Raw genomic sequence first — 13,717 nt, 5'->3', positions numbered from 1 at the left:
GGCCAGCCACTCCCCCGTTTCTCCAGACACTCCCGCGTTTTTCCCTGACACGCCTGCGTTTTTTAGCACACTCCCAGAAAACGCTCAGTTACCACCCAGAAACGCCCCTTTCCTGTCAATCACTCACCGATCAGCAGTGCGACTGAAAAGCGCCGCAAGAACCACAGCAAATCTACTAAGTTTTCAGTTAAATAACTAAGCGCATGCGCCCTGTGTGCCTTGCGCATGCGCAATTAGCAACACATCGCAGCATAGCGAAAATCGGCAACGAGCGAACAACTCGGAATGACCCCTGTAATGCAATAAGATGCACAAGCAGCTTCTGCTGATTAAACTAATATGCAGGATGTCTATATTCTGTGTGTGACTGTTATGCTACAGAGTTTTCCAGGAAAACACTGTAATGTGGCATTTCGGATGCAGATACAGTCCTGTAATACAGATTCACCTGTATTTTTTAAACCAGGACCATCTCAAAGAGCCCATGCCTGGTTATTCTTGAGGGGGAGGGGGAACCCACACCATTTTCTATATTGTTTTACCATTTAAACACATTTAAAGAGAAGCATGCATGGATCTCACTGATATATCCAGATGTATCAATTATGCAGGTACAGAGCTTGTTGCTGCCCGACATCGCCAACACTACCACCACCGCCGGCAGCCCCCCTCTCCGTTGCGACGACCCTTCCCCCAACCCTGATCATACTCACCAACACCTGGGTATAAGTGATCGGAGATCCTGGAGGGCTGCTGACCTCCGGTGCTGTAAAGTGAGCTGCCACTTTGCAGCACAGAAGCAGCAGGGAGCCCCAATGACCAGCAGCCCGCACCGGAACAGCGAGCACCGGTCCCTAGGTAGGTAAGTATGCTTTTTTTTTTTTCACCGTGATCTACTTGTGTGTCCATTGGATACACAGAGCTGGTCACACTGCTGGTCCCTCGTACATCTTTCTCTGTCTAGGGGCAGAGAAAGCTGTGCAGAAATACAGAATTCACAGTGAGCCTAGCGATTACTCCAGCTGAAGCTGGCTTAATTAACACAGGGCTAACTGCAGTAGTCTTTAACAATTTTTTTTGTAAATTCGTCCAGATCGCATTTCCCATTTTAAGTTAACGCGATCTGGTTACAAAAAAAAAAAAAGTTAATAAAAACTGCCCCAAAAGGCCTGTAATACGTTCAGGTGATACTAAGATAATGTGAACAAGGTACGAAAACACCCTTTTCACAGTGTTTTAGAAAAAAATTAATAAATATGTCTGTTTGTGCAAATAAAACCTGTTTTCTGGTAAATTATCTTGAATTTTTTTTTTTTTTTTTGCAGAGATGTCTAAATGTCACAGAGTATGGTTTATTGCAACACTCCCATATGTGAAAAGATTTCAGAATTTCCTTTTACTAGAAAGTACCAGTGGGATTACTTCAAGGGCATTATATTAATATAGGGAACATGATACATTATAGCACTACCTCTTTTAATCATGTTTCAAGAAACCTCTGTACATATTTTTGTAGACACTATACATACCAACCCCATCAGTAAGCATGGAATTAAAATATCTTCTAAAGAAATCTATATTGCATAATGATGTTTCTTATGCATGTGTACATGGAATCATAACTTGTTAAGGTCAAGTAATATATCTCTGTCATGTTCCAAAATGAGATATTATTTATAATATTCCTGACTATATTTGACCAAAAAAAAGTAGTTTGAGCCAGGCAAAATCACATTAAGATACCCACATGCTTCTTTACGTGACATCAGAAGAATATGAGGTTAATGTGAAAAAAATGTGGTAACACTATGTTAGAATTGTTCAGTTTTTTATAAAGTGTCCATTCCTTCTAGCCTTATGCCAATCAAATGAATACATGAGTTTGATATTACTGTTTTGGAATTATAATTGTTTTAGTTTAAAGAATACAGTTTTGTGCTTGTATTTCTGTATGTCTATTATTTTTCTACAATACACATTATGACTTTTTTTTGTCATATAGCTCCATTTAATAATGTTCAGTCCTTGTGTTCTTAAAGCCAGGTGTTTTTTTAAGGGTTAGATTTAAGGCAGAGGCTTGTTTAGGTTAAATGAACTTGAATTTTGTAGTATTTTAGTAATTTGTAGACTACGTGGTTTAGCTTTAACACTTTCTCATTCATATGGCAGATATGGACAAGTGAGACTTTTAATGAACCATCTTGTAGGCAAAAAAAGCTGATACAGGATTTTGTCGTTAGCAGTTTTCATGGTATGCGGTTGTTAGGTCAACAGTCATTAGGTCAACCACTATTGGTTGACATGCGTTACATCAACATGGTTCCAAGGTCGACTTTGACAGAAGGTCGACACAGGAAAATGTCAACAAGAGTTTCCCGTCAATGTTACGGAGTAAACAACACCATAAAACTAAAAAACTCATGTGCTCTTTTTTTCTTGAATGGCACTAGACAGATTCTATCTCATTGTGTTGTATCTATTTTTGCTTTATTCTGTTTAAAATCCTCCTGAAATGCCCTGCACTAGGTGTATACTATATTTTTATATGACTTTTTAATAAATGTTTCGCAAGCATGCCCTACCCAACACTTGCTCACTTTTAGCATCAGGATAAAAAAAAAATGCTGTAACAATTGCAAAGTTGTAAATAAAAGGTGGATTTTAAATTATAAATATGTTACATGTTGTGTTTATAACAATTTGCATGTTTTCCTTGGTGCTAGAGTTTCAATTAAATCCCCTCAATATACAGATCTGCTGGAAACCTTTATGGAATAGGCAAGAAGAATGTTTGCCGATTCCGGTATATTCACACGTTAAGACTTTAACTCAGCAACATGATAAATATAGTATAAATTGGTCAGTGTCTGAGTGTTAAGACAAGTTTTATAGTAAATGACATTGGTGATTTACTAAATTGTTCACAAACCAGTTAACAGCAATATAGAAGTACATCCCTGGCATAGGAGAGGAGAGCCAGTCAAAATACTCAATCCTCATATTGACACCTCTGTTCTCAAACTGGGATAATGTTATGGTCTGGTTGTGTTTCTAAACTCTGGTCTTCAGGGATTGCAGACTAAGAAACACTTGTATAGACTACTTGAAAAAAATTGCATTTCTAAAGCTTTTTCCAAGCAGAACCTTGAATAACCTGAAGACCAAGTGTCAAGCAGGGAATAGGTAAATTGCTGCTTTAAAACACAGAGTCCTAAAAAGCTTCCTTGTCTTTATTGAGCCCTGCTTGAGATACAAATATCTGAAAACACATGGCCACAGGTAGGTTATAAATCACCTTATGGCACATTCAAACAAACGGACTTGCCGAATCGCTTAGAAAATGACCTATAATCTTTTGTCATGCTCAACGGTGCATAATTAGTCCAACCTGTGTCCATTGATAGAATATATTTACTATATGCCAATACTGGCTTCTCTTGACCTTGAAGAAGGCATACTGTATATTATCTCTGCTAGGCTTACAGATATTTCAAAATAGGCTGTATTCTCGAGACAGTCGTTCAATGAGCTTGTGTTCTGCCGGTACAAATCTGCATTCATTACCAGGTCTACATACAAATTAAATATTATAAATTGCGTTAGGGACTACAATGCTCCCCTTCTTGTTTTGTCTTAAGCACATACACACAAAAGACCTGGATATTCCTAATCACACACTAAACCTTGTGTCCACACAGACACACTCAGAATGTGTACTTATTCAAAACATCAACACACAGTGGTCACTGCAAAGTCTTATATTTTCTTGTGCTTTTTTGTCAGTTTTTGCAAATGTATGACCCTTTATAATCAACGACTAAGCTCCATTAACCCCCTTTGTACCAGATCAAGCACACTGTTGTAAATGTTACTGGTGACAATAATAAGGCTTTTTTCAGGAGATAGTTGAACTGTTAGTTTAAGCCAACAGTGAAAGTATAAATAACCAGCTTTCTACAGTTTTATTTTCCCAGCTGGTTCAAGTACATTTAAATTTGACACTTTTTGAAAATAATCCTTATACTACATGTTTATTTTCTTCCATTTTAAGTTCTTTTTTTTTTTTTTTGCTTGGTTCATCTTGAGACACCATATGGTAAGATATTCAAGTGGTCCACTACTTTGAAATACAGGGAACTGGACATCATTTGTTGGCTCCTCTGAATATGGCTTTAGCTGTGATGAGTTGTAGAGTTTTGTTATCTTGGTGACACCATCACAGCTCTGTCCCCCTCCCCCCACTAGATACTCTTGATTTGCCAGAATTGCATACACAATGAACTTCATCAATGTCACTTAAGAAGATGGACATTATTCTATTTGCACAATCAATTTTAGTAAGCATTGGCTATATTATAAAGATAGAATTTCTCTTTGCATCCTTTGCTTGGCCGTTTAACTATTTTTTCAAGCTCCATTTGCAATTCCAATACAAAGATATTGCAGATCCAAGACTACTGAAGTGGTTAAAAGAAATGACTTCATAAAAACTAGACACTGTACATGCCTCCTGGGCCCGATTAACCATCTTGGTGTAGTAAAGGGGCAAATTAAACCACTTGTCGGAATTTCTAGCTGCAGAGCTTTGCTGTCTCGTATGTTGAGCTGTTAGGTAGCTGGCTGCTGAATAATGAAAGTTGGGCCTGTATTCTTCCCACCTCATTGCTGCTCATTTTAAGCCGATGCCGCAGTAAGCAACTAAATAGATCCAGCTTACGGCTACCTGGCGGGGACAAGAAATTCACCCGCTTTCTCAGCTCTAGCATTTCCAGCAGTGCACCTTCTCTAGAACCAGGCTGCTCCATTTGCTGAGCTAAGCCTCTGATGGCTTCTGGATCAAAGGGCACGCTATAGCCAAAAGCGTGAAGACCATCAATACGGACATACTCTGGATCTTCCAACTTGTCATCCAAAGTCTGTTTGTCAGTCCATTCAGCTGAATCTTCTTCCCCTTCCTCTTCGAGAGGATTGCTTCTCATGTAAAAATGGACAGTTTCAAAAAATGACCGCCAGCGGTGGCCAAGTATTAAAGTCCAATTCTGGCAACGGTCTCCTCCTTCCATGTCCCAGGTCTTCTCCCAACTAGAATAACCTTGTTCCCCAGCAGGCAGCAACCAGCTTTCTGAGTGGCTCCCTCCAAAGGGATTAACATAAACTGTTACTTGAGGGTCTCTTGTCCCATTCCCGGCAAGGCAGAGGCGCATGGAAAGTCCTAGAAGTAAGTGGAGCTGACTTGGCCAGTGTTTGTTACTCTTGCAGGTCAATAGCATTCGCTTCCTGCCCCCCATTTGAAACCACATGCCAAGCCGCAGATCTCCAGAGATGAAGAATGCCGGGGCTCTCAAGCGTCCGTCCCGTTTAAGGAGCAAGTACTTTACTTCCAAGTCCTGCAAACTACCTTCTGTCCCCAAGTAATGTTCTGAGGACTCAGGCACTGAAGGCACACACAGGCCTTGAGCTGAGAGAGTATATCCTGGGTTGCAGCTGGCACACTGGGCAGGGTGAGCTGTGGAACAAAGGGAACACAAAGGGCCAGGACCTTGTATGCATGGAATGTTCCCCTGGCAGTTGGGATGCTGGAGAGTGCAGGTGCAGCTGTGGGACGCCTCTAGAAATGTGCCTGGCATGAGGGATCCACTACAGTAGAGAAGAGACTGGATCCGATGCCACCAGTAAGCGACAGATCTGGAGGGAAGCAAAACAAACATGATTTAAGTGAAGTGTTACTTTAACTGTAATATTCCACTAACATACTGTATACAAGATCTGACCATGTCATAATTATGAAGCATTATGCATATTTTATTTTTGCCTTGAAGACCATGGTAACTAAATAAGACACTTTTATATTAAAGGACGTTTGCAACATTCACAAATATATGTGCAAGTTTCCATAAATTGAGATATATTGAGGCATAGGAAACAATATGCTCTTGGTGTGAAAGTCAGATTACCATGCACAAACATACAGTATTGCTCATGAGAATGATAGTATTTGGTTTTGTCCCTTATAAATCATATCTACTCCAGCTCCTGCTAGGTCATATACACATCACTACAAATGGCAAGATGCATACATATTTATAACCAACGTGAATCAGGGAAGAATGCATAAATGCATACAGCAAATTAATGCAGCTTTAAGGGCTGGATGCAGTTTTTACCATAATGCCAGAGAATAAAGGCTATACAGGTTCTCAGATGCTAGAGGACAATGTTGATGTTGAATCATAACCCATATTTATAAGAAGGGTATCATTTTAGCATACACTTTAGCCTAAGGCATTATGGGTCTGATACAATGTTGGCACACTATTTATGTTAACCGTTAAAACACCGTATATTTGCCCATATGTATAGTCTCATGTATTGAAAGATATTAATGACAATATAAAAAATTTTTTTTTTTTTAAATATGCTCCACCAATTCTATAATATATGCATGTTTCATCATGTGGAAGCACCTATCAGCTTCAGAGGTGAATTTGCATTCAGCCAATGAGAGGAGGTTAGCTAGTGCTGAAGACTGTGGTCATCATCATCATCATCCGTATATCTGCACTGTATATCTGCAAAGATATGGTTACTGGCAACGTATGTGCATCTGTTTGCAATGGCATAAACAGGCCTATTCTGTACTTAGACTACCTTAGGCTGGGTACACACTAGGCGATATGTCGTCCAATCCTGCGGTCCACATTATCTAGTGCAGTGTCGTAACTAGACATTTTAGAGCTGTGTGCAAGAAACAGCATCAGCGCCCCCCCCATATTTAAAATAGGGTCAGTGCCCGTATGTGCCACAAAATAATACCAATTCATATTACGCTGCAGAGTAGTCTCCGTTATTCAAATTACACTGCACATTAGCGCCACTTACACACTTTACACAAGGTAGAGCCCCTTTCACGCCATACGCCAGGTAGAGCCCCATTTTACACATTACTCCAGGTAGAATCCCTATCACACATTACACCACGTAGAGCCCCCTTTTACACATTATGGCAGGTAGAGCTACCTTTTACACATTATGGCACGTAGAGTCCCCTTTTACACATTACGGCAGGTAGAGCTCCCTTTTATACATTACGGCAGGTAAAGTCCCCTTTTACACAGTACAGCAGGTAGTGTCACCTTTTACACATTACGGCAGGTAGAGTCCCCTTTTTACACATTATGGCAGGTGGAGTCCTCTTTTACTCATTACGGCAGCTAGGATCCCCTTTTACTCATTATGGCAGGTAGGGTCCCCTTTTACTTATTACAGCAGGTAGAGTCCCCTTTTACACATTACGTCAGGTAGAGTCACAAGAGAGAGAGGGTTGGGAGGGAGAGAGAAAGAAAGGTGGCAGGTAGAGAGACCGAGAGAGAGTGGTGGGAAGGAGACAGAGAGAGAGGAGTGGGAGGAGGAGAGAGGAGAGAGAGAGAGATGAGGGAGACACACACACACACACACACACACACACACACACACACACACACACACACACAGCAGAACCTATGTGATGATGGCTGCAGTGCAGGCAGCCATGGCGGCATCAGGGGGATGTCCCTGTGCTGGTGATGGCTGTAGCTGTGGTACACTATGGAATCAGAGCTGCCGCCACTCTGTCCTCCCGGCATCCCCTGTGCAACACCTGGCATCCCCTGCGTGGCACCCGGCATCCTCTGCATGGCTACCTGTCGGGAGGAGGCACGGCTCTGGCTGGGGCTGGTGCAGTGACGCTGCTGCACGAGAAGGGAGTAGTAGGGTGGAGCACATAGGGAGGCCGAGCAGTGCTGCCGGCTATAATGTACATCAGCAGCTGTGCGTCTGGCAGAGGAGTCGGGCACAATGCTATTGTTATAGTGGGCAGCACTGCAGCCAGCAGTAGCCAATTGGGGTTGATTCGGATGGAGCGCCCACAGTACAAATGCGCTGTGTGCAAAGCACCATCTTCCCACACCTAGTTACGCCCCTTGCCTAGTGTGTACCCACTACACGATGCACTCTCGACGACTGATATCAGGGTCGTCCCATCTGCTGTGCAGCATGGATGACGGGATGACCCAGCACCTGACACTATGCTGCTGAATGATGCTAATTAATGAAATTTCATGCAATCGCGCACTATATCATTCAGTGTGTATGGCCGACCGACCGACATCTTGCCCTGTCGGGCATAATGTTGGCCATCACACACATTGTTCTAGTGTACCCAGCCTTAGATTGCACTTTCCCACTACTGCTTAGCCTCTCCAGTCGCACGCAGGTACAAGTGTAGTTGTGTGCAATTCTGAATGTGGCTTGTTTTGTGGCCATGGGCACACAAATCGGCGTACATGTGCATGACCAGACTGAATAATAATCCCGTTACTCGTTCCAGCTGTAGGTCAGCCAGTAATACCACTTTCACACCGCACAAATACCCTGGTATTGGCCCAGTATATTGCCGGGTCGACACGGGTCGCTGTGTGGTGGCGATTTCCTGTGTCGCCTGACCCTGTAATTCAACTCGGTAATAAAGCAGTGTTATTCCAGGGTTGAATACCGGGTCAGGGGCAGTGTGAACGGGTTGCCAGGTCGATGTGATCCGGGACCCGTTAACTACATATGGAGAGGCAGTGTGGAGATGAACTAATCTCCCAGCGCCGCCTCCGGCCCTGCTCCCAACTCCACCCCCCACCACTATGGCAACCCGACCCAGCATATTGCTGGGTCAGGGAGCCAGTTGTTGTGGTCCAATGCCATCTCCCACCCGGGAAGGACCTGTTTCCAATTCCCGGGTGGGACCTGTCATTTGCGATGTGAAAGGGGTATAAATGGCCAGCTGTAGCCTTCAGGGTCAATACTGCTGGTGATTACTACAATTAATTTGCACATGATAATGCTAGAAAAAAAAATCAAAAAAGGTCCACAAAATAAATGAATGAAGGGACTGTTTTAAAGTCCATAAAAATGCGGCTTTCAGGAGATCTGCTTCCGTTAAGTTAACATGTTACAGATATCATCACAGGTGGAGATCTTATGCATTCAATGATATTACAATGTCCTGTAAGGCAGAAGCATCAAAATATCAATTGCTAAGCATAAGCATTAGAACAATACAGTATGTGTTTCTAGAGTAATGTATTTTGCGCCTTAGTGTCTGTAATTAAGCAGAAATTGAGTTAGACCAGGAGCTTATGCTGTTGAGACCAGATGCTTGCATTTGCTTGCATGAGTCCATCTTTCTCCTAACTCCTAAGGAGTGTGGACTTCTGTTCTCTAGAACTTTCGGGAAAAAAAACACACAGTGCTGGCCAAAGTGGATTGGTGTGTTTATTTCTGAAATTGAAGTGACAATGGCAAATTAAATATAGCAATGTTAAAGGAAAGTGTATGTTTAATCTGTGTAAATGAATGGGGGCTCAATTTTTAGCACTGTCTAAATTAAATTGGAAGGGTGGGGATGAGTTAAGATTATGGGTCTAATTCAGATCTGATTGCACCTCTGCAAATCCGTTAGCAAATCACTCACCATCGAATGATTTTTCCAATCTGTGTGTAACCCAGTACTTACTCTTACAGTGCGATACAAACAGGCTAATCGGGCCGGAGCGGACGTCACATAACCTCCCTGAAAACACTTGGAAATGCCTGCGTTTTTCCAGGCACTCCCAGAAAATGGCCAGTTACCAACCCCCCGAAACACCCACTTCCTGTCTATCAGCCTGCGTTCGCCTAGCGATAAAAAAAATGCAGAATTTTTTCATAGTTTGGCTTTGCGCATGCACATGACGATCCGTATGCATGCGCAGTCATTCGATAATCGGACGCTGTGCGATTTCGCACAATAGCGATCAGGTCTGTATTAGGTCCGTTAAACCCACAACAGCAGCGCATACTCCGTTTTGTTTCAGTTTGTCTATAGTTGCTTCCCTGTTCTCCTGGCGAATATGTCTATTGCCTTACAGTGTAAAAGTAAGATAGAGAGCAGCATAAGCTGTGATTATAGCAGTACAGTGAATCACTAAGCCACACTGAAAATTGTCATTGTCCAAGTAGCAAAATTGAGCCGTTACATGAGGTAATGTATTTATTAGAGATGAGCGGGTTTGGTTCCTCGGAATCCGAACCCCCCCGAACTTCAGCCTTTTTACACGGGTCCGAGGCAGACTCGGATCTTCCCGCCTTGCTCGGTTAACCCGAGCGCGCCCGAACGTCATCATCCCGCTGTCGGATTCTCGCGAGGCTCGGATTCTATCGCGAGACTCGGATTCTATATAAGGAGCCACGCGTCGCCGCCATTTTCACACGTGCATTGAGATTGATAGGGAGAGGACGTGGCTGGCGTCCTCTCCGTTAGAATAGATAGAGACACTCGAGTTGATTTACTACTAACTTAGTAATTTTGGGGAGCATTAGGAGTACTCAGAGTGCAGAGTTTTGCTGATAGTTACTAGTGACCACCACCAGTTTTATTTATTATTTAATATAATCCGTTCTCTGCCTGAAAAAAAACGATACACAGTCACATACCATATCTGTGCTCAGCCTCAGTGTGCTGCATGATAATATCATCTATGTATATCTGACTGTGCTGAGTGCTCACTGCTCACACAGCTGAATTGTGGGGGAGACTGGGGTGCAGTTATAGCAGGAGTACAGTGCGCACTTTTGCTGCCAGTGTGACTGACCAGTGACCACCAGTATATTGTCTGCCTGAAAAAGTTAAACACTCCTGTGGTGTTTTTTTATTTTATTCTATAAACGCATTCTGCTGACAGTGTCCAGCAGGTCCGTCATTCATTATATTATATAAATATTTACCTGCAGTAGTGTTGTATTTTTTTTGTTCATCTCTATCATCTTTATCATCTCTATATTAGCAGACGCAGTACGGTAGTCCACGGCTGTGGCTACCTCTGTGTCGTCAGTGCTCGTCCATAATTGTATACCTACCTGTGGTGGGTTTTTTTTTCTATCTTCTTCATACTAGTAATTTAGGAGTCTGCTGACAGTGTCCAGCAGGTCCGTCATTATATTATATATACCTGCAGTAGTGATATATATATATATTTTATATCATTATCATCTCTATACTAGCAGACGCAGTACGGTAGTACACGGCTGTAGCTACCTCTGTGTCGTCAGTGCTCGTCCATAATTGTATACCTACCTGTGGTGGGTTTTTTTTTTCTATCTTCTTCATACTAGTAGTTTAGGAGTCTGCTGACAGTGTCCAGCAGGTCCGTCATTATATTATATATACCTGCAGTAGTGATATATATATATTTTTTATATCATTATCATCTCTATACTAGCAGACGCAGTACGGTAGTCCACGGCTGTAGCTACCTCTGTGTCGTCAGTCACTTGTCATCCATAAGTATACTAGTATCCATCCATCTCCGTTGTTTACCTGAGGTGCCTTTTAGTTGTGCCTATTAAAATATGGAGAACAAAAATGTTGAGGTTCCAAAAATAGGGAAAGATCAAGATCCACTTCCACCTCGTGCTGAAGCTGCTGCCACTAGTCATGGCCGAGACAATGAAATTCCATCAACGTCGTCTGCCAAGGCCGATGCCCAATGTCATAGTACAGAGCATGTAAAATCCAAAACACAAAATATCAGTAAAAAAAGGACTCAAAAATCTAAAATAAAATCGTCGGAGGAGAAGCGTAAACTTGCCAATATGCCATTTACCACACGGAGTGGCAAGGAACGGCTGAGGCCCTGGCCTATGTTCATGGCTAGTGGTTCAGCTTCACATGAGGATGGAAGCACTCAGCCTCTCGCTAGAAAAATGAAAAGACTTAAGCTGGCAAAAGCACAGCAAAGAACTGTGCGTTCTTCGAAATCACAAATCCACAAGGAGAGTCCAATTGTGTCGGTTGCGATGCCTGACCTTCCCAACACTGGACGTGAAGAGCATGCGCCTTCCACCATTTGCACGCCCCCTGCAAGTGCTGGAAGGAGCACCCGCAGTCCAGTTCCTGATAGTCAGATTGAAGATGTCAGTGTTGAAGTACACCAGGATGAGGAGAATATGGGTGTTGCTGGCGCTGGGGAGGAAATTGACAAGGAGGATTCTGATGGTGAGGTGGTTTGTTTAAGTCAGGCACCCAGGGAGACACCTGTTGTCTGTGGGAGGAATATGGTCATTGACATGCCTGGTGAAAATACCAAAAAAATCAGCTTTTCGGTGTGAAAGTATTTCAACACAAATGCGGACAACAGGTGTCAAGCCGTGTGTTGCCTTTGTCAAGCTGTAATAAGTAGGGGTAAGGACGTTAACCACCTCGGAACATCCTCCCTTATACGTCACCTGCAGCACATTCATCATAAGTCAGTGACAAGTTCAAAAACTTTGGGCGACAGCGGAAGCAGTCCACTGACCAGTAAATCCCTTCCTCTTGTAACCAAGCTCACGCAAACCACCCCACCAACTCCCTCAGTGTCAATTTCCTCCTTCCCCAGGAATGCCAATAGTCCTGCAGGCCATGTCACTGGCAATTCTGACGAGTCCTCTCCTGCCTGGGATTCCTCCGATGCATCCTTGAGTGTAACGCCTACTGCTGCTGGCGCTGCTGTTGTTGCTGCTGGGAGTCGATGGTCATCCCAGAGGGGAAGTCGTAAGACCACTTTTACTACTTCCACCAAGCAATTGACTGTCCAACAGTCCTTTGCGAGGAAGATGAAATATCACAGCAGTCATCCTGCTGCAAAGCGGATAACTGAGGCCTTGGCATCCTGGGCGGTGAGAAACGTGGTTCCGGTATCCATCATTACTGCAGAGCCAACTATAGACTTGTTTGAGGTACTGTGTCCCCGGTACCAAATACCATCTAGGTTCCATTTCTCTAGGCAGGCGATACCGAAAATGTACACAGACCTCAGAAAAAGACTCACCAGTGTCCTAAAAAATGCAGTTGTACCCAATGTCCACTTAACCACGGACATGTGGACAAGTGGAGCAGGGCAGACTCAGGACTATATGACTGTGACAGCCCACTGGGTAGATGTATTGACTTCCGCCGCAAGAACAGCAGCGGCGGCACCAGTAGCAGCATCTCGCAAACGCCAACTCTTTCCTAGGCAGGCTACGCTTTGTATCACCGCTTTCCAGAATACGCACACACAGCTGAAAACCTCTTACGGCAACTGAGGAAGATCATCGCAGAATGGCTTACCCCAATTGGACTCTCCTGTGGATTTGTGGCATCGGACAACGCCAGCAATATTGTGTGTGCATTAAATCTGGGCAAATTCCAGCATGTCCCATGTTTTGCACATACCTTGAATTTGGTGGTGCAGAATTATTTAAAAAACGACAGGGGCGTGCAAGAGATGCTGTCGGTGGCCAGAAGAATTGCGGGACACTTTCGGCGTACAGGCACCACGTACAGAAGACTGGAGCAACACCAAAAACGCCTGAACCTGCCCTGCCATCATCTGAAGCAAGAAGTGGTAACGAGGTGGAATTCAACCCTCTATATGCTTCAGAGGTTGGAGGAGCAGCAAAAGGCCATTCAAGCCTATACAACTGACCACGATATAGGAGGTGGAATGCACCTGTCTCAAGCGCAGTGGAGAATGATTTCAACGTTGTGCTAGGTTCTGCAACCTTTTGAACTTGCCACACGTGAAGTCAGTTCAGACACTGCCAGCCTGAGTCAGGTCATTCCCCTCATCAGGCTTTTGCAGAAGAAGCTGGAGACATTGAAGGAGGAGCTAACACTGAGCGATTCCGC

The 13,717-nt window shown here is 43.5% G+C and overlaps 1 protein-coding gene across 4 annotated transcripts in view; it reads right to left on the bottom strand.

Annotated features, from left to right (window-relative positions):
- Positions 1–3,212: 3,212 nt before the first annotated feature.
- The window catches only part of BRINP2 (BMP/retinoic acid inducible neural specific 2), a 388,544-nt gene continuing 378,039 nt past the window's right edge, over positions 3,213–13,717 (bottom strand). For all 4 annotated transcript variants that reach the window (XM_063939715.1, XM_063939712.1, XM_063939713.1 and 1 more), the window contains exon 8: positions 3,213–5,685. In XM_063939715.1, the coding sequence (XP_063795785.1) occupies positions 4,572–5,685 (1,114 nt within the window). In that variant the 3' untranslated portion in view covers positions 3,213–4,571. The remainder of the gene's footprint in view (positions 5,686–13,717) is intronic.

The sequence above is a fragment of the Pseudophryne corroboree genome, chromosome 9 (assembly GCF_028390025.1).
Source record: "Pseudophryne corroboree isolate aPseCor3 chromosome 9, aPseCor3.hap2, whole genome shotgun sequence".
NCBI lineage: Eukaryota > Metazoa > Chordata > Amphibia > Anura > Myobatrachidae > Pseudophryne > Pseudophryne corroboree.
Note: the sequence above shows the minus strand (reverse complement) of the source record. Positions and strands in the feature narration are given on the sequence as shown.